This window comes from Apteryx rowi, unplaced genomic scaffold (assembly GCF_003343035.1).
Source record: "Apteryx rowi isolate R43461 unplaced genomic scaffold, aptRow1 scaffold_4, whole genome shotgun sequence".
Lineage (NCBI taxonomy): Eukaryota > Metazoa > Chordata > Aves > Apterygiformes > Apterygidae > Apteryx > Apteryx rowi.
In genome coordinates, this window is record NW_020450529.1 from 7,833,236 (window position 1) to 7,854,996 (window position 21,761).

Here is a 21,761-nt window from a genome sequence, read left to right on the forward strand (position 1 = left end):
CAAAGATGAACAACAGACATCACTTTAAATGTTACAATCTTACTGTTGTTAAAACAGCCCTGTTGGAGGGAGGCAGAGTGGAAAATGTGAATGCTGGTTATTAAGGTAGATGAGAAAATGATCTGTCATACCTTTAGATGAAACAATCGCTTAAGAGACCATTCTCCCTTCCACGTGTGTGCATAACTCTTGCTTGTTAGCAGGAATTCCACGTGAATATTGATTGGGAGAAAGTGGTTGAGTGAGTACATGTTCTGCCTGTCAAACCATTTAATGTTCAATTGCACATCAGGGAAAATAGCAAAGGCAGCTAGAAAATGAAACAGGAGTACAGGGGCATACAAGTGAAAAGACAACTGTTTTAGTGGTAGAATATTTGAATGAAAGAAAATAAGTTGCGGGAGGGGGGGATGGGGAGAACTGAGGGCAGATGGCAAAATAGAATCTGTAAATGGCTCGTTGTTTTTAGATTTAAAATACCTTCTCCCAACCCGTCCATATACTACCAGTCAGACGCTACATAGAAATAATTGCTGAGTGGAGGGGTGATTTGCATAAACAGCTGGGGAAGAGAACTGGACTTTCAGTAATTTTCCAAGTACCCTGGAAAAGAAACACCCTTTGGTCGTCTTATTGAAGAAGTTGCTTTCCCCCAGGTTATGTTCTTGAAACAGTTAGCCTGCTTCCTTTTCAAAATAAGAGGAACTGAAGGAGTAAACGGTCCTATTAAAGAGGCTGAAGAACTTACTGGATAAGTGGTGGTAAATTCTTACCACTGATTTTACAAGACCTACCCCAGGGGATTTTAGGAACAGATAGTGTCTTACGTCAGTCTGAGTTAGCACAGTAGCAGTTCTGCTTCAGAGCTCAAGCTTTCAGGGCCCTGGGTCTTTTGAGACCTTGTTTTGCACTTTCCTTAAGCCATCCTTCCTACCTGATGTGCTTTACAAATAACAGCGTCTAGACTTTTTAAGAAGGGCTATCAAATCTATTTTCTCTGCTAACCTGATTGTTGCTTTTCTGCACAGGAGTGATTCCCTCTTGCAGGCTGAACAGTCTCAGCCAAGTAGAGCTCACCAGTGAAGTCTGCCCAGAGGCTATTCCTGTTTTTGGGGCCTTGCTGACAAGACCGATAAGCCATTTCAACAGAGCACAAGTGTGTGTCTTGTTGGAACAGACTAACCAGCCAGCCTATCTGTATTTCTGAAGTGTTAACAGGACCTGGACTGGTCAGTCGAAAATGTGTGCTTCTCCAACTGCTGCCTTCTTCAAGAGTCTGCCACTAGTTTCTTTAGACTTTGAGTGTTTCATGGTCTGTTAGAGAGTAGGCAGGTACTGAATTATCAGTATATTGTCCCTTACTTACTTTCCTCAGCATTAGGTTAACAGAACTCTTGTACAGTTAAATCCACCTGTTTTCACTGTCTTTCAGTCAAAGATGGGATAAGTGTGTGTGTCACATCATGGCTTTCAGGCACAAACAGTACATGCACAAACAGTGCATACTATCAAGGAGTTTGCTTGTAATTAGTTTGGATTAATGTCCCAGCATTACAGGCAGAGTCATTACATTTGGTTTGCACTTAAAAATTGCTTCTCTACTTGTGTATTTTCCCCTCCTCACTCCTGTGGAGAGAAAAAAGCAAAACAAAGCCACCCACAAAACACATGCACCCACTAGGCTGTGATGAATATTCTTTGCTTTGATCATTTATTACACAAAGAAAAACTAAAATTGGCATCAGGATTTAAGGATGAAAGTGCCTACATGCCCTGTGATCCTGGACCTCCTGGCTTTCAAATGAAAGTGCTACTTTTGTTAACCAGAAGCACAAAACTCAGGTGTGATGAGAGTGAAAGGAAGATGCTATCTCCAGCTTGGAGGTGGGATATGGTAGCTGGCCTGACCTCTGCTCTGGGGCTAGTTAAATTGGCATCTGGACTAGCTCTGATTTGCAGTGACTGCTCCTTCTTTTCACAAATCTGGCTCGTCCTCGAAGCCAATGATAAGGATGCGTGTGGGACAGCCAGCAGTCCTGACATAGAGTAGACCTGTTTGTGCTGGGATCTGTGCAAGGATGGGGCAGTGGAGAGCAGGAACTCAGCATAGCAGCAACCTGGTGGGGGTGAAGCTGGGCTCTTTCTCAGGCTTCAAGGACTGGCTCATGAATGGTGTTGAGGCAGGAGAGTGTCAGACCAAGGGCAAAAGATGTAGAGCATAAAAACACTGCCCAGAAAGGGACCTATTATGTCATTTGCCAGCACCTGCATCTGAAAGACCCCTTTCAAACACTGACTGAAGCCAGCCTTCGAAAGAGATGATGCTGTGCCCCCCAACCCTGTTCAGAAGGCTGGTGCAGAACCATGTAGTTTCATGCATTCTTGTATGAGGACTGCCATTTACCTTATATGACTCTTCTCTCTGTTCTTGTAGGACAGTCCTGTTCCTTTTTAGCAGAGTTCCTTTCAGCAGACTCTCTCCTCTTCTTTGTCTTTCTCTGTGCTTGCACCAGACTAAGTGTGCTTGCACTAGGTCAAGAAATGTGAGAAGAGCAGTTATTTGGACTAAGAGCTGGGATAGAAGGCTTTGAAAGATGTGCACAGATAACCAATTTTGTGAACACTCTCATATGTTTCAAAACCAGAACTGATTATGCCTGGTGACTTGGAGGTGCTCACTCTCTCCCTTGTGCCAGAGACCTGTCCAAACAGTGGTGCAACAAGATGGGCAGCCCCTGCTGCATCACTCTCACCCCAACTCCCATTGATGGGTGCACTGAGCGGTGCTGAAGATCATTGCCAAAACACTTTGAGGTAGAGCTGGAGGCGAGGTTGTGCTCTGATGTTGAGTTTGCAGAAGTTCATGAGAGCTGCTCCTTACAGAGAGACAGTGATAGACAATGAAATGTGCCTTACATGGCCTTTTTAAAGAATCTGTGTCCTTTGTGAATACATCATTTAAAAAACCCTGTGGAGTACTGTCTTCACGAAACATCAAGTGTAACCTGAAGAGAGCAGAAAGACTCTGGTGCTCTTGGAACCACCCTGTTGCTGATGGGGGGGACTGTATCCATAACAGAGACTGCCTTGTCTTCAGGAATCTCAATTTGCTTTGATGTCATAACAGGTTGTGCAATCTGCTGAGCAGATAAGACAGCCTCTGTTTTAAAGATGACTRACTTCTAATCCTGCCTGTCCCACATCTTTTACTCTGCTAATCRGATCGAATGCTGAAGGCTTAGGAAGTTGCGTATTGCAAAGAGTCTCTGAAATCACGTGGTGGCACATCAAAAAATTCTCGTGAGAGTAAACGCAGATCAAAATGGGGGAGAGAGCTTTCAAAAATTACATCAGTTATATCAGTGAAGCTAACACACAGCATAAAGTCCTCTCTTAACAAGAATCAGAAAGTTTACATAAATGTTGCCAGTGCAGAAATATTCTAAGAGTATATCTCTGTCTGGATTTTTTTGGTTATCATAGTACAAAGGCTTTGCTTCATGCGGACAGTACTGAACCCAGTGAGAGCCCTTGATGAATGTCCATCAGATCTAGACCCTTGGTTATGTCTAGCTGCTCTGAAAGCCAGGTTCCAGAGCGTGCTTGGCCTCTGCCTAACTCTAGTCTATGGGGCTGTCTCGTGAAAAGGCTATGAGAGCRTGCCTGGCAGGAAGAGATACCCCTGCTTGTGTTCAGACACCCAGCATCCAAGGACACTCTGAGGCCATGCTTGGCCCGCACCAGAGTCGGGGCTTGCAGTCTCTCAATGTGCAAGGCAGATGAGCTTGCTCCCGTGGGTGGCCACAGAGTAGCCCTTAATAGACGGTGTATACATAGCCCTTGAGTCACACCAGTCTCACATGAATAGTCCTGTTGACTTCAGTGGAACTATTTGCGTGACTAATGGTTTGCTTGTGGGAATAAGGAGTTCATAACCCAGCCCTGTATGTCATTGAGTTGCAGGCAGCTGCTGTTCCTAGGTACCAGGGATGGATGAGCAAATCCCATCTCCCCCGCTGCTTTCTGTCTCTGGTTGACCATAACTCTGGACAGGGACACTTTTGGGGGCRGGAGGAAGGACACCCAAACCCCTTTTTCTTTAACCTGCGCACCAGGCAGTGTATAGCTGTGAACAGTTTGCTTCATGCATGTCCATCCTAAACCACCAATGCAGGGAAAGAGCATAACCTGATGAAAGCAAGCCCCTTGAAATGTATCAGTTTTGAAGATGATGTACAGCAGATGGAGAAATGTCTTTAGACTTCCTGCCCTGTTTCGGTTTAGCTGGAATAGCTCTGTTAGCCTGTTCTTGCTTTACGCTTGCACACAATGATTTTAAGTGAAACAGTGTAAAATGGTCACAGACTTTGTTTGATGCACCTTAGAAAGACCTTGTTTTGAAGGAGTACTAGGGAGAGGGAAGGTCCTGGCATATGTCCCCAAGCAGAGTATGTAAACCTTCAGAAGTAAGTAGGATACATGTAAAACTTGCGCAGGGTTTTTTTGTGGCTGACCCTAAAATGTGGTGGCTGCTTGGCCTGCCACTGCTCTAGCCTTGTCGTGCGTGCAGCCGGCACCTGAACAAACAGAGCTGTATCTGCAGCAGCCCTGGGAATCTGCCAGAATTCCTTAGGGAAGGAGTGATTCAGAGCATCTGAGAAAAGTGGGGGCTGCTTCCACGCATCCTCGCTTCCTGACCGGAGGATAACCCATGCAGCTTTACTTTGAAAGGAAAGTGGGGCTGTGCCCTTAAGCAAATACAACATATATTTGGTTGGATGAAAATGTACGTTCTTCTAATGGTAAAAAATCTCGAGCCTCGCAGGTTATCCTGGCTGGGCTGACGTGACAGTGCAAGGAATCAGACAGCTAGTGGTGCTGTCCCAGAGCAATTGGGAAGCATGAGGACTTGTGCTCTTCAGGCAGTTCAGCCTTTAAGAAGGTCTCAGGCATGGAAGCAAAGGAGGTACAGCAGAGGAATTTAGCTGGAATAAGAGTCTTTAGAAGCATAATATTTTTAATAAGAAAATGTTAAGACCACACGAGAAGTTCTGCATTGTTAAAATGTATGAACTTTGTGTCGGAACTGATGTCCAGTTCCTAAAGGCGTTCTTCTCTTTCCTTATTTCCATGTATTAATGAGTCACTTGGGACAGATCATCTATTATGGATCATAATAATGCTGTGATCAGAAGGAGCAGAAACTTCTCAATTGTTGTCAGTGTAAACGCAAATGCATCTTCCAGATAATTAGTTCTCCTTCTTCCTTGTCAGGGAAATAGCTCAGGCATTTCCTTCCACGAGGAAACTGTTTTTTTTCTGTATTTTATGTATAGCGAGTGATGGGATAAAATCAGGCAGCAGATGTTTCCATCTAAGGGGAAAGTTTAGGAACCTATGTCCTGAATCTTTTTTTAGTGTTTCTAGGAGGATCAGTATTAAATCTCTGTCTTCTTCAAATGGAGAAGATGGAGAAGAACAAGGACAGGTAGTTCCAAGCATCAGTTAGTCACAGTATATATCATCTCTCTCAAGTTGCAGTGTCTTTGATCTAGCTTCTGGCCATGCCCCCTGTGCTTGGCCTGTCTCTGACATCAAACCTTGCATGTCCTTCAGTAGCAACCCCCCATAACTCTTTCTGGCTCTAGCTTTTGCTTTCTTTAATGCTTTTCCCTGTTTGGAAATATTAACCAAACCCTGAACTTTTTAATCTCTCTGTTTCTAGCCTTGTGGTCTCTCTCTTATGCTAATTTTGAAAGTGTGCTTGCATATTAATAGAACTCTACCCGAGGTGTGGAGCCTCTTTCTTTTGAAGCTCGATTTTATTTTTGATGCCTATAACAGGTGTTGGTTTAATAGGTTTGCTGTATTAAGGCTTTCTTTTTTTTTCTTTATAGTGAGCTAAGCCAGCTCTGTAAACTGACACTACATGAAGGCCAAACATGTGACTTCTCCCTGCCTCTAGCCTCACTTCACACTAAACATTTGCGCTGCAGATTCCCGGCAGCCAAGGCAGCCTTAACTCAGGCTTTGTCTAAACCCGACCGTTTTGCGCTGATTGTGTTTAAATCAGTCCAGCCAGAGCCCCGCGTACATTCCCATCTGAGAGTCTGCTTACTTTGATTTTCCGCTGTCAGCTTTCTAATGGGCAGCTGCTGAGGGGAAGTAAATGGGGCTCGAACAACAAAGGCGCGTGTTTGCACTGCTCTCTGCATCGATTTCACAGGAGTAGTTTGAAGCCACGGTTTAAATTAAACTGATTAGTAGTACTCCAAAGGACACGCTTGCTGCAAAGAGGAAGGTGAATTCTTCTCCTCTTAAGTCTAGTGGAAAATGTTTCGCAGCCTGTTTATCAAATAAATATTCACAAAGACACTTCGAACTAGGAAACCCACTGGGATTAAAGTGTAACTTTACCTCTAAAATACAAGCTGAGATTCCTGGAAATGCTGCAAGCTTTTGAATTTGCGCCACCTGTTGTTTTCTTGCCACCCCCTTCAGCTCCCTCCCGACTTAGAGCAAACCCAAACAGGCTTTGCTTCGCTGGAACATTTTGCTTGTTTTTCTGTCTCGGAGCAGCCCGGAGGAGTGCAGAGCGTGTGTTTGCTTCCCGACGTGGTCAGCATGGGCTTGGTTCAGTAGAGGGCTGGCTGAGGTTAATCCGAATCTCCTGAAATGCTGGTGGGAGCGCTCACGAGCGGTGCAAAGTGCAAGGGAGCAAAGCGCAGAGGCTACGGTGTCGCGGGGTGCTGATCAAGGAGCACAGGCAGGTTAAGCGGCGGTAGCCGGAGAGGCAGTTCCCGCAGCTCTCGCCTCTCTGTTTGCAGCTGTAGCTGATGCTGAGCCGCGGGTGAAGCAGTTCCTGAAGGACTGCCATTTCTGCGCAGCTTGCACTATTAAAGTAAGGTGGTGCTGATTCTGGGTTGCTTTAGTGCATCAAGCACTGAGCTGTAACGGTTCAAGATGTGCTGTAGCTGCACAGGGGGTGTCTCCAGGAACGAGGCTGAGTGCAGAGCCGGGATATAAAACTGCTTTAGCTAGATCCTCCCATATTCATGAGCAAACTCAAATGGACTCAGACGGGCTCCTTAGTCCCTAGGATTTATCTTTCACTCGAGCTGCTTTCACTCCAAATCCTTATAGCCCTCAGTGAACGTAGTCTTGCAGCATCTTAGTCCAGTATTACATTCCCGTGCAGATGGATAAACCAATGGTAGAGAGGGGTTAAGAAACTTGCCCGAGGCGGATTAGTCAGTGCCAGAACTGGGAATAGAAACTAAAAGACTTGGCTCTGACTCTTGGCTCTAATTGCTCAATCTCACATTGAAGCCTTGTCATCTTATACTCTTGAGGTAACACTGGCTGAAATGAGACAGGGGAATTTGCTTCCAGGGATGTGATACCAAAGGAAGGGGGAGAGGAAAGGACACCTGGAGGCACACTGGTTGTGGAATCACCAATAATTTGTGCTTTAAAGCCTGATTCAGCAATTTGTACAAAAATCTGATCTGTCACCTTTGAAGTCTGGGAAGATAAACTAAGGAGCTAGTTGGTAAAAATCCAGCCCTTTTCCAGTGGCCGCTAAAGGAAAGGGRTAAAGTCATGATGTCACTTTTCCTTACTCTGTAAAACAGCCTTGTGATTAGATTGGTAGCAAAGGGAGACGAGCTGAAAGGATCCAAGTAATAACAGGAAGGGTTAAATCACATTTCAGCTCTTACCGAAAGGATGAAAAATAAAATGTAATCAAGCTACTAAAAGGTTTGGAAGATGTTGTATCCTATCGCACGCTGTGTATAGGAAAAGTCAGCAGGGCTGGTTTTGTTTGAAGTGCAGTGCTTTGAGAGGGTGCAGTGCTTTGCAGCAAACTGTCTGACATTCCCCAGCTGGGACTGGCTGGGGATGGTGTTTGGAGCTGAGAGCTACATTTGGAGTCAGCCCATGTTTGAAGGAGACAGGGAGAGGGAGAGAAAAAAGCCTGTTTTTTTCCTGTGTGAAATAATGCATCCATCTAATCTGCCAGCTGTAGCACAAGAAAAGCAAGAGACAAATGGACAGGAGTCACCTGGAAACTGTGAACATGGCTCAAACAAAATTTCTTTCCTGCTCTTTTCTTCCCTTCTTAAACTCCGTCCTTTGGGAAGGGCTGGGAGATCTGGCAGACAGGCAGATTGGATATATGTTGAGCAACTAAAGYACAGAAATACTAATACTCCAAAAAAACCACCCATTGGCTTCTGAAGAGCACTTCAGGTCCAAACTCACTCTGTACTCTCACTCCCATACAGGCTTAGCTGCCCTGTGCAGGAATTGTCAGGTAATTTATAGATTCTTGATGTTCATTTGTGCAAGTCTTCATTTCCTGTTAATTTACAGCCAGATTCATCTCAGCCACAACAGCCTAGACGAGATCAGAGTTGAACTCACAGCTCCTAGTTCAGCAAACCTCCAGGAAACATGCTTGGGGTTTGCTTTTGCTTAGGCGTACGCTGAGGTGCTTTCCTGCACGAGGGTCTAGCACACGCTCATTTAATGGATTCTGTTACTTTGAGGGGAGAAAAAAAAAGTCAGTAAATTCAGAGAGTTCAAAATTTTCAGCTTGAATTTATGTGAAAGAAACTAGTCCTGGGGAAAATAAATCTCTTTCCCCTGCCCTCTCATGTGTTTAATTTATGGAGGTCTCAGAACTCTGGGTATAGTGAGTTTTCCTATATTTTGCTCAGACTATTAGCATAAGTTCACTGGAGCTCTGTTCCACTATGTGCCATGGATGTGGAAATACAGTCTTCATTCCTAGCTATAAATGAGTATCGGTCATCTGGCTAGTAGCCATATCACTGCCTTTACGCTGCTTGTGGTKGCAGAGACCAGTGTGCCTATAACCATATGAGGCCTGCGGAATAGCCAGACTACTCAAAGCCCTGCAGCCTGCCAGCATTAATTTTGGGACATAAGTTACCATTTTCCTTTGTTCTGAGGCTGTTTTACACCATGTTAGCAGTATACTGCTATAGTGGAGAAAAATCCCAGGGTGGAGAGCAGGTCCCTCACCGCGTGCTATCAGTATGGTCGTTTTGGGAGAGAGGCTTTCTTTAAAAGGGGTTGCTCTGAACTTCGGAACAGCAGGGAGAGCCTGAACCAGGCTGGAGAAGACCGGCTCCCAGAGACCCATCAGCTTCAGTGCTTCCAATGCGGTTAGGTGAGATTTTGCTTCAAAGAGCTGATGCTTTCTCAGGAGAGCTGGGGAGTCCTAGTTTGCATTCCTGAGTGCTTTGGCTGGCTGCTCACTCCTCTTCTGGTTACTCAGTGGGCAGCCAGCAGATTAAGCCACAGCATTTGTCTGAACCCACTCTGCTATCTCTTATTATTCAGCAAGTTCTCAAGTGTCTGGTGTGCGTCTCTATTTGGAGTGCCTCAGTTTCAGCCTTGCCAGTAATATCAATGACTGGTCTAAATTCACATCAGGCATGTKCTTTACTTCTTGTGACTAATGCACAGTGGTTTTTTTGTTTTTTTTTWAATTTATTGGCTACTGTTCTCTCTACTGCTTTCAGCAAGAAAGGAGTCAGAGGAAAGGACTCGGGGGATTTTCAGTTAGACCTTGTTGGGTACAGATGAGTGCTGTAGGTATTTAACTGTTTGACAGCTGCTGAAATCTTGAGACTAGCTTGCAGTACGTTCTCTAAGGAAAATCATTAGATTGAATCCTTCAGGCTGGTGCTGATAAGGCAGCAAACTCGGGTGATCATTACAGGGTCTTGTCCTGCAGTCAGCACTTGGGCAGAGCATGGACTGCAGAGTTGTCCTAATCACGCTGTAGGACAAAGGTAGCAAAACATGAGGAAACATTCGCAAGARCAACCCCCCTTACAGTATTTCTGTGTATTACAAATCATTGTAACGTCGTCCAAAGTTGGGAGTTCTCAGAAGGATCCTTGGGAATTAGGGATGCAATGCTCTGTAATTTTTCCTGAGATCCTATTTACTTATCTATTTTCTGCAGACAGCTTTGAAAATCCTGTCTTCTGTGTAAAACATTGGCAGTTTGCTTAAACCATTGATCAGCACTCCTTGCTTGCAAGCTTAAAATCAAGCCCTGCAGTCCCTGTGCGTAACAAAACTATTCTGGAAGTACAGGCTTGTAGGAGATCAAGCCCAAGTTGCCGAAAGAAAAACTCATTAATGGAGTCACTAGTTCTGCAGAAGGGAAAAATTGCATGCCGAACCAAAAAAAAAGGTCCAGAGGCCTGCAAATGTCTGTGACCTCATCTCTCTGGTCATAGGAACAACCCAGGGACTAGGGAAGATACCTCGGGGCAGGGGTGTTCTCCTAGGACAGCTGTTAAAGAAGTACCACGAACCTCAATGTATTAGCTCAGTGGCCAGCCTGTGGGCCTGCTGCAGCCTCAGATATTCTATCTGTTTTTTTAAGAGAACTAARTTGTCTCCGTTTCTCCTCCTGCCTGTTTCAGGCATCACAACAGGATCCGCAGCATTGAAGCAAGTCAACTGAAGCCCTACGTTACCCTGGAAACGTTGGACCTGAGTTTCAATGACATCACGGAAATCCGAAACGGCTGCTTTCCGCAGGGACTTCACATAAAGGAGCTGTGAGTTTTTCTTGTTGGGAACAGCTTTTGTTGAGTTACCACAGCAGAGAAAAGGGCCTCAAACCTTATTTAAAGGAAGAAAAGTGAATGAAAATATAAAGTATGGGGTTATCCAGCAGATTTTTAAATGCAAAGGAGAATTGGAAGGTAGCATGTTATCCCCACTGTCTTGGGTTATTTATGGAGCTCCATCTTTTTGATTTCTGATATATCTGTAAAGAATGCAGTTTATTGTTATTCATGTTGCATGGGAACCTATACAGTGACAAAGGAAAGGTATAAAGCACCCATTTGGTGTGTGGGTGTCTTTGTAGCTGAAAACCTAGAAGCCAGAAGAATGGTCTGCAGCAAAATTGTAGCTCTTCTCCAGTGCAAAGTGTATATACTGCTTCCCAGATTAGCCCACATGCATCTGGAAGAGGGGAGGGGAAATGACTTTGTCAGCATTAAAGTAGTTATTGAATGTTAAGAACAGAAATCTCTCATTGGTTATTTGGAGACTAAACTAGGGGTTAAGTAGAGTAACACTATTCCCATCCAGCTGTTTGCCTGTACCAGGAAACATAAAATAATCAGTAATTTCTAAAACGTGCAGACAAATGATCTGCTTGCATTAAAGTTTTCACCAAAGTTTCTGCTCCTGGTTGTAAGAGGATGTGAGAGGTGTGTGTTGGGACTGATGTTTGCTTGTTGTCCCCTAAGAACTGCCTCTTACAGTGGGTAAGATGAGGGTCCAAGTAAGAAAGAGCCCTAGGACAGATGCTGATGGAAAAGTCTAAGAAATGGGGAATGGGTAGAGTCATGCTGTACTGGAATATTCTCTGGCTTCTGGCTTCAACTCCAAATTCCCTTGCCGAAGTCAGAGGGTATCAAGGAGCTCTCAGGAAGCCCACAGCACTTTTTCACATTCCTCACATGACTCTGGGAAAGGCCCTGTGCTTTTTGAGCAGCCAAAAATCCAATTGATTTGAAGCCACCTCTGTAATTTCACCAGCCTGTCTGGAGACCAACCAAATGCTGATAAAGGGAGATTTCTGACAGAACTGTTCATTTTTCTGCCATGATTTATTGCAGCTACCTGGGGAGCAACAGAATCAGCACCCTGGAGCCTGGTGCTTTTGATAGCCTGTCACGGTCCCTGCTCACACTTCGTCTGAGTAAAAACAGGATCACTCAGCTTCCTGTCAAGGCATTCAGACTGCCCAGGCTAACACAACTGTGAGTAGAAATGTGCACTTTAATTAAGCTCAGCCACACTTTATGGAGACAAAACATCCCTGAGGATATGCACACTAAATGTCACCCTTCCTTACCCACTATCTATAAAACATAGAATAAGCTATGTAACAGTCCTGTGCCAGCACCTAATATAAAGCGAATTAGTGTCTTGTACCTATTGACTTTGAGGCTATTCTCTTGATCAGGTGGGGAGGGATGGATGGATGCTGCAGCAGACACCAGTGTCTTGTGCACTTGACAGCATAAGGCAAATCCATTCCCTTGAAAGCTGTTGGTGTTCTGTGGAGCGAAGGAGATTTGGAAGATGTGAGTGACGTGCTCAGCCACCATGTTGTTAGGTTTTCAAGACCACACAGGTATCTTTATGTGGCAATAAAATTGCAATGACGGAAGGTTGTTAAACTGTGTGGTGGTGTTTGGGTAGACAAAATAGCTCTCTAGATGAGTTAACATGCACATCATTATTGTCCTGCCCACAGTCCACATGGCAGGAGCTGCATGGGGTCCCATAGACATCTGCAGCTATAAATATGCTTTATGTGTAAATAGTAAGTCTAATGGTTTAACTTTTCCCTTCTGCTATTTCTGCTGGGAAAATGGGCCCATCCTGAAGCCTGTTGCAGTCAAAGGACTAACCTCTGTCAGGAGATCTATTAACACAAAGTCCACAAATGGTGGTGGAAGCCACACCTATAAATGGCAACCTCTCTCTTGACAGACAAGTCCTTTGATATAAGCCAAGGTGTGGTTAAGGAATGGGTGTACATTTGTGCTTGCATATGTGTAGAATTGGCGTCAAATTTGGGATTGAACGGTGTGACACAAAGGCCTRTGTATCTTAAGTATCTGTTGCCTCTCAGTTAGAAGTTATTGTCCCTTAGCTGAGAGCTTTAATCTACTGTATTCCTCTGTATCACTCGCAAAAGTGTAATAAAACGAGGGTCAACTTAACCTACTTTGGAATACAAGTTTCACTGCAATTTGGAGCGATTGGTACTCTCATACTCCCTAGAGAGTCTCACAGCTGGTTGTTTAACTCTGTAAATAAATTCTAGAGACTTGATATGTTGTAGAATTTGTTGTGTACAGTTCTTTTTCTGGCAGAATGCAGTTCACTAATAGCTTAAGTATAGTAAGGCAAGTCTTAAGGCTTGAAAACGTTTTTAATTGCTTGCTTTAACTGCACTCAACTTTAGTGCAATTTCAACATTGTTTTTGTAAGCAGTTAAAAAGTGAGCTTAAAGTTCCTACAGCTTTCTCATCTTTTCCAAAACTATTGTTAATGTTGTTGTAATATCCACCATTTTGGTCAACACAGACACTGAACTGGAAACTCTCCTTAGGTTAGTCTTAATGTGCAAAAAGGTGTCTCATTTAAAAGCTCTATCTTCAGCACTAAAGCATTGTGTTGATGGAGTTTTCTACTAACTATGGAACTGGAATTGCACCTGGCATGCCTGGGTCTGGGACTAGCAATGCATAATATGTTTGATATGGGTTGGTAAAGCATGCCATTATGCTGTTCATACCATTATTCAAAAATAAAGGTATTGCAAAGATTTCCGTTTTTTCCCCTCCCAGTGTTGCTCAGGAAAAAAAAAAAGTTTAATAAAGCAAGTTGGAGATTTTCATTTACGCAAAATACTTAGACTGCCTGATTATTGGAAACAACTTGTTTCACTCTTTGTTAGTTTCTTATAGGAAAAGAGGTGAAAGTTTTCAAGGGAACTGAAAGCTGTCCTTTCAAATTTAGCCATAAAATTTGCTTTTGAGCTCAGAGTTCATATCACACCYGTTGTGTCGGAGCACATTTTTACTGGGCTGTTACAGTCCTGTAAAAACAATGGATTGTAGGGAAATGTTTAACTGATGTTTAACTGTATTGATTCAAATAGCGCCTCTGCTTGAGGGAGGACGAAGTGTGAAAACTGAAAAGGATAAATGGCTTAAAAGAAGCGCAGAGAGAGGAGGGGCGCAGAGGAATTGCTGCACTGTCGCTGTTATTTCTTTATAGTCAATGTCTGTCCCAGGGTGAGTTTATTTAAGAGATCACACCCAGCTGACTTCCCTGGCTAGCTCCATGATTGAAAGTTTCCGGTGTGCTTCTGCTCTCTCTTGGGAATGGTTGGCGGAGGAGTTGTTGGCATTGCTGTCCCCATTGTATGCTGCTGATTTTGTGAGAATTATTTTGTGAGAAAGGACTGGGATTTAATATACGTGTATGGCCTTGGTGATTTTAGGGAGCTAAACCGGAATCGCATCCGCCTGATTGAAGGCCTGACGTTCCAAGGACTGGACAGCTTGGAAGTCCTGAAACTCCAGCGCAACAACATAAGCAAATTGACTGATGGGGCCTTCTGGGGTCTAGCCAAGATGCAAGTTCTGTAAGTTGGGGAGATGGGTTCTTTTCTCTTAAACAGCCGAAACTTTGCCTGCTATCATGTCCTTCTCTGCAGTTTAGCAAGAACTCCATGAGAGACCTGTGGACACCTAAGGCCAGGTTTCATGCTTCTTTCTATGCCCTGCACACACAGAACTCTAAAGTGCTACAGCAGCTAGTATGTCTTCTGTTTCATTGGCTCACTGTTTCCTAAATTTCATTGCCCTAACAGGTGTTCGCTAAAAAAGTTCTGTTTTTCAAGCTTTGGAGATATTACTTTGTAAGTTTGGTGATTTGAACATTGAGTAAAATCTCAGTTGGTCTTTAAATAAAAGCTCATTTGGCTCTTGCAGATTTATTTTGACTGATACATGGAAACTATGTATTGCAGACCTGATTATTCAGTCTCTTGGGATACCTAGAAACCAAGCTGGCTTATCTCAGTGATGTGCTCTTTCCATATGAAAGAGCAAATTGAACAGTCATTCCAGAGAAATACTTGAAACTTCCAAAGTGATTGGCTTTCAAGTGTGTTTCTAAGGTCACAAGTGATCAAGGCAGCATGTTCCTGGAAGCTGCTGTTTGCAAATGAGATGCTGTAGCTGATCCAGATATATACTTACAACCTCCGCAAATGCAAACTTGAATGGTATAGTTTAAGCCCGGTGTATTTGCAGTGGAGCATAGCCCTGCAGTYGCACCTCATTCTGGACATTAAGCCCTCAGAATACACCAGTTCAGTAGCTTGTGATTGTGGTGGAAAGCGTTCTGCCTCTATACTGGGAGGAGGTGGGGAAGTGGATATGGTAGACAGCCATTTGCTAAGTGAAAACCTTCTTAAACCTTTTGCTTGGATTGTCCTTGAATTTCCCTCCTTCACTTGCCGCAAGTAATGCCCATGCCTGCACGTATCCCCAGGGATATGTGGACACRTGTAGGAATGGCTAAAATCCCAATTTTTGCTGGAACTTCTTCAGCATTTGACCAGTGCTGCTGAACTGTCAATTCCTTCTGATTTTTCTCCACAGCCACCTGGAGTATAACAGCCTGACGGAAGTAAACAGTGGGTCTCTCTATGGCCTTTCATCTCTTTACCAGCTTCACCTCAGTAACAACTCCATATCCCGCATGGCTGGATGGAGCTTCTGTCAGAAGCTGCATGAACTGTAAGTTGGTTTCCATCGTAGCTGGTTGAGCAAAATTTTTTGCTAATGTAGTGCTGGCAGGGAAGGGGAGTGAGGACTTTTCCCCCATCACATGGCCCACAGTACCCACTGAATCAAGTTGTAGAAGTTCAGGAGATGCAGCCTCTAGCGATGCTCTTGTTATTCATGATGTTATGACCTTCAGAGCACCTGTTTAAAATACGTTTGCCCCAGAAACAAAGACTAGAACCCACTAAAAGTATACAGTGCCGAAAGACCTGGAGATCTTGTGATCTGTGGCTTGCCAACACTTTTTAGCTGGTTAGTTACAAGACATGCACTGCTTGCCATGTAATAATGACTGTACAGCCTGAAGGAAGCTTTGCTTTATCCTCCATATTTACAAAGAACAATCATGTTTTTCTACCAGAAGAGATTTGGCCCTTTAGAGGCAGCTCTCCTTGTTTCTCCTGTTTACACTTTACCCTTCCTGTAGGTCTCAGCTGTTGAAAAGTAAATACACTGGCTTCACTCTCCTGAGATTTCCGGCTGTGAATACAGTTTCTCTAATGAATGAAAAAGTGCCTTGCTGTTGAGGATAGCCCCACAAGGGTGTCTTTTGGGTCTCTGGCACTGCTTAATGCCTTTTTGAAGAGATACACATGGATGGTTGTAGTATTTGCAGAAGTAGCTGTCATCCCCTCAGTGGGACTGTGGACAAACTCACTTTTTTCTTTGGAGAGCTTTACACATGTGGTTAATGGAATGAACTGTAATTCATTCTGCTTGGTGCTCGGAAATCTCTTGTTAAGTATTGTTCGGGATTCTTCTTTCCACAAAAAGCAGAACGCTAAAGCAGCTTCCTGCTTTCAGAGGCCTCACTCTGAACTTGAGTGAAAGGTCTGGATCTGCTTTCTCAGCCGTGAGTCCCTAGTCTTCTGGGGTGTGGATTCAGAGGTAGCTGGACATGACACATATCTTTCTTTAAGTTTATTGGCTGTAGAGTTGACATGGCCCAGTGGCCAACTGTGATCTTGTGTTGAACCCAAATGATTCATTCAGATGTGGGGTGGGATTTTTTTGGCACAAGAAACACTTTATCTTCTTTTTTTAGGAAAGTACATACATGATTGTTTTAATTACCTRATTTTTCAAACTGCTCTGAGATTGCCCATGCCTAAATGGCTCCTTTGCTTGGTGGGATGCTGTAGACAGCTACATTTCCTTCATGTGTGAGCCACAAGTGATATTTAACTAGATCAAGGCAATGTCAATGCAGAAATTTTCAAGGCGACAGATCAGAATCAGCACTATGCTCCAAGCATGGCCTGCTTAAATCTGAAGCATCAAAAAGAGGGGAGTCTACCTTCCTTAGATGTTCAAATTGGATCCCTGGAATAGCCAAACTTAGGTCACTGCATTGTGCTGGCAGGAAAGCTCTGGGAGCCTTCTGCAGTCTGGGGGTCCAGTTTCTGATGTTTGCATTGACCGTGTATTTCAGCCTGAGTTCAGATGGGCTTGGCAAGTCCTGTCTGCCCTTGTAGAGCTGGCTAACATCAGAACTCCTTTAGGGAGAAGTATGCTTCTCTTTTCTACCTGACACTGTCTCTGCAAACCGTCATGGTTTAGATGGGAGATTGCAGATGGTGCTGAGCCCATCATATAACAGGTATGGAGTGAGAACTCCTGCCAAGAAGTAGTGCTAACAGTGAGCTGCTTTGGCTTAGAGGTCATCCTCTGCAGTAGCTGCAGGAAGCCACTTGCCCTGGTGAAGAATGGAGTAGATTTGAGAAATGCCTGGTGGTGTGAGGTGGCAGGAGCCACTGAGGCATGCTTGTCCTGACAAACAGGATTGTGTTAGAGTGTGAGGCCAGAGACGACATTAGCTGAGATTCGAAAGGCGATTATGTGGGTGTTAGCACACATCTCTGCAAAATATTGCAAGCTCTTGCAGGTGTTGCCTTTAGGGTAAGGCTGCTGCAGGGAGCCATCAGATACTCATAACTAAAACTCCCACAGCCAAAGAGTACTTGTAGGAGAGGTCTGCTGGGAAATTGAAAGGTGAGGAAAGGAAGCGCTAGATATATCTACACTGCCTCTGTGCACTTACTTGAATGTGTGTGTTTCGTTCCTTATTAAAAGATCCTTGCTTACCTCCCCTATTGCTAAATCTGCTGGGTTTCAGTTGTCAGAAAATACTTTCTGTGGTTGTATAAGAAATGAATTTTAAAGTCTGTGACTGAAGCAAGAGAGACGGCCAGACCCCTGCTCAACTGTGCTTGAGGGAGGAATCGGTCATCTGAAGAATGAATGTTGGCTCCCCTTCGGTTGCTGGGTGAAAACATGACCCCAGGTCTCTGGATTGATGTAAAAGATAACAAGGAAAGAAACCTCATGCCATCTCATGGGCATGAGAAGGAGTTGATATTCACCAGTCAGGTGCTGAGACATCAATATTGTGGAAAAATTCGTGGTGGGAGGCATAAAATTTCATCAGACTTAAATGATGAGTTGGCTTCTGGGCCTTTCTCTTCAAAAAGGTGAAGAAGTCTCACTTCATACCTATAGTTTGGCCAATGGAAATGAAATGTGTTAGGAGATGCACCCCGTCCAGAACTGCCTGGCAGCAGGAGTCCCAGCTGTACAACAGGTTGCTGGTTAACCCCTTTCTGTATCGTGCTTCTTAACGTGACCTCAGACTTCTGGCATCTGCTCTTCATGCTCTTCTCCCATTTCCTTGACAGGGCAGAAGGGCTGTGCAGATGAGCCATTTCCACATGTTTATTCCAGTGATTTCTCACTGGTAGATGAGAATCTAGGAGAAGCAGCAAAGACCTGCTGATTTCTCTCAACCCAGATAATCTAAACTGCTGGGGAGGAGAATGCGTTATTTTGCAAAATGGCCTTTCCCATTGGCAGGAAGCAGAGACCTTATGTGCTGAAGGAAGCCACTGCCAGGTGTTTTAGCTCGGGAAGCTTTCCATCTGGTTGCAGCCATCGTGACAGGCTTCTAAAGCCTGCTGCTGTCCATCCATCTTTGGGTGACATCAGGAAGAACTGAGGGGAACATGCCTTCACCAGTTGTGGCAGGAACTCTTCTGTGCAGAATCAGAGGGAACGGGGGGGTTTTTCTCAGCCAGGTTTAGGATTACTTTTGAACGCTTTTTTTTCTTTTTCTTTTTTTTTTTTTAAGCCAAATTCTTTAATCGCAGGTGAGGACATAATTTTGACCAGATGCCAGTTCTTCATAACTAACACTACAACTTCTTTAGGAATGAAAGTATGTTGTCCCATGCCTTCTTGAAACTCATTAATCTTTGCTGAATTTCTTCCAAAGCTTGCCCTCTGCCCACTCGCACAGCTAAAAGATAGACAGCTCGTTTGCCAAATAAATGGCACTCTCAGTGCTTAGGAATACGTGTCTGTTTTGACTTAGGTTTTGGCTTTGCAGTAACTTTCATGCAAGCCCGAGACACATTTTTAAGCAGGCTCATTAAAAGGCAGGACTAGAAGAGGAATTTGGAGGTTTGGAACTTGGTGAGATTTTTTTTTCTGGTTGCCTGTACAAGGAAGGATTTCAGTACTTGTTCAGAACACCATAACTGTGGCTTTAGAAAAGTTAGCACTGATAACTTTTAATGGGACTTGTGCTCCCAGGTCACTAAGGCATTTTCTAAAATCCTACGCGACTGCCCTTTGCAGAGAGATAAGCTTGAGAAAATGCAAGCAGCGGGATGTAGCTGAATGCCACTTTTTATGCCCCAGGTGTCAGTACAGGGCCTAGGCAACTTAAAGCTGAGGCAACTGCTAGTCACGCTCGTTTGCCAGTAGCCCCACAGGGCCCACCCAGCCGCAATGACATCCAGAGCACTGGAGGAATGATGTGCTGTGGATGTGTGCTCCAGGCTGAAGGTCAATGGCCAATGACTTTGCCTGCTGCTGCCCCAGGAGATCCCTCATTTGACCAGCTAAGCTGACCTTGAGTCAGCAAAGCCGCAGTTTTCCTGCCTGCAAAGAAGCTGGTTGCTTATTGTGTGAGGTGTCTGCAGTGGCTTGCAGCTTCCCATGCCCTGCCCTCGGCGGCTAATCTCAAAAGTCTCATCTGTGCCCTGACTGGCGCTTCCAGTGCCTTTGAGCTTCCAAATTGCAACAGGGGTAGTACTAAAAAAATAAAAAAAGAGAGAATACAGGATGGAAAACTAGAAAGAAAAATAACCCTCCAATATTAGTCACTTGTAAGGGAGAAGATTTCAAGCAGGCTGTACACCCCGTGACAAAGGGGAGCGAGAGGAAAGGCGGCTGCAACGGATACCTTCTTCCTGTGCATGAAAGGGAAGCGTTCAATTGCCTTGTGGTGAAATGGTTTTGGCTCTCGACCGGCGTGGAGCAGGCTGTGGAGACACCCACACCCAGCCGCCTGGGGCTTGCTGTGCACAAGTGCAGAACGATAAGACACCTCCTGAATACAGAAGTCAGGACCCTGCCAAGAGCGCGTTTGAACTTCAAAATCTTTCTGTTTGTCGTCACTCGCAACCTCGCAGGGCGTGGGGAAGAAGGGGACTGCCTTTTCTTGTAGGCCTCGGAGGGAGTCCAAGCGGGAATCTGGATTAAGCAGAATCAGGACTAAGGTTCCTTGCTGATACCTAAGTGTTAGAGTTAAACCTCACCTCTGTGTTTGAGGTCCCAAGCCCTAACCCAGCTGTTCTGTACTGGCCATAGAGAGAGAGCAGCTTCTCCCAAGAGTAACTGATAGCGTCTGTGTTAGGTTATTGCTGTGATTCACTCCTGAAGGAGCCTCTCTCTGTTCCCTGAGCTAAAGACTTGCCTTAAATGGGTACCAAATGCCTCCTGCTCCCTTACTGCCGTCCAGGCTGCCCCATGGTATCCTTTGGCAGTATTTGCAGACTGCAGTCTTGTTCCCTAGTCACACTGTCACGCACCCACCCAGCATACACTGCATTTCCTAAGATCGTAATGGGAGGCAGGTGCTGGATGGTGGAGGGGAGTTTGGAAAAGACTGGTTGGGCTGACAGGGACTGTTGTTTTTCTCCTCAGAATACTGTCTTACAACAACCTTACCAGGCTGGACGAGGGAAGCTTGGCAGGCCTCGGAGGACTGCACGTGCTACGCCTTAGCCACAACTCCATCAATCATATCGCAGAAGGTGCCTTCAAGGGACTCAAAAACCTACGTGTCCTGTAAGTTGCCTCCAACTTGTCAGCTTCCCTTCCCAAACAATTCTGCTTTGCAGTTGCTTTGAGGGCCTCTGTCCTCAGCCACAAACTCCACTATGTGCTGTGCTGTTTTAAGCAGCTGTTGTATTTATCCCACAATTCAGTGAACTTGTATTTTTTTTAACAAGAGTAATTGTCAGGAGAACTGTGACTGGACTGATCAGTGTTTGTAGGCTGTTTTCAGATCCTGGCCCTAGAGTAAAATTACAGGAACAGAGGACTTGAAAGGAACTCCTGAATCTAGCCCAGTTGAGCAAGGGAACCCTGAGATTTCAGTCTTTCTTCAGCTAATGGCAGGATTTCCCTTGCTGTCTCATTTGCTTTAGTGGAAATCCTTAGAAAAGGACTGTTTCTGTGAGGTCACTCTGCACTCAGGAGGCATAAAGAATAATCCCTTCCAGTGACAACACTATGAAATTTGAATATCATGTTGAGTGCACTACCAACCATTTCTGCATGCTGTTACTTTTTTATTGAATAATAAATATAAAATCCTGTGCTAAGATGGTACTGAGAAGAAAAAAATCAAAGGCAAAACAATTAAATTTAGAGTTTGGGCTTGGGATCTGATTAGCTGCAGACCAGAAGTATAGCAACACACAAAGCTTCACCCAGTCTTGGGCCTGACCATGAGAGCGGAAAGCTGCTACAGCTACCATAAGAGTAGCCAGAAGTCTTTCTCTTTAATGCAGCAGTGGCAGAATTGGGCTCACTGGAGTCATGAAATGTTCTGTTGCTCTGACTCTTTATGATAGCACCTGAAAACCAAAAATGTTGCTGTGCTGTATCAAGAGAGAAGTTTTACGTGCCCTTTTATTGAATACAAAATGATCCATCCAGTGGTGGCTATGGCCATTTGCCAGTGACTTTTATTTGAAGGAGTTTTCCCACTTGTTGGCTTATATAACATAATACCTGGAAATGTGGCACTGGAAATGAGCTTGCTTGTCCAGATACCAGCTTCTAGATTTTAGGGCTAGTAGAGACCATTATATAGACCAGTCTGACATCCTCTAGGATGCCAGCGCTATTGTATTGCCCTAGTATACATTGCTAAGCCCAAGAGTTATGTTAGACTGAAGTACATCTGGGATTGCCTTGGAAACATCAAAAGATGGGCCAAAAACTTCTTGTAATTGTCTGTTCCTGCAG

At 44.5% G+C, this 21,761-nt stretch overlaps 1 protein-coding gene across 1 annotated transcript in view; it reads left to right on the forward strand.

Annotated features, from left to right (window-relative positions):
- Window positions 1-21,761, forward strand: part of LRIG1 (leucine rich repeats and immunoglobulin like domains 1) — a 64,654-nt gene that overhangs the window by 19,198 nt on the left and 23,695 nt on the right. Inside the window, exons 4-8 of the mRNA XM_026075010.1 lie at window positions 10,473-10,610; window positions 11,685-11,828; window positions 14,090-14,233; window positions 15,258-15,395; window positions 20,430-20,573. Of these exons, the coding sequence (XP_025930795.1) occupies window positions 10,473-10,610; window positions 11,685-11,828; window positions 14,090-14,233; window positions 15,258-15,395; window positions 20,430-20,573 (708 nt within the window). The remainder of the gene's footprint in view (window positions 1-10,472; window positions 10,611-11,684; window positions 11,829-14,089; window positions 14,234-15,257; window positions 15,396-20,429; window positions 20,574-21,761) is intronic.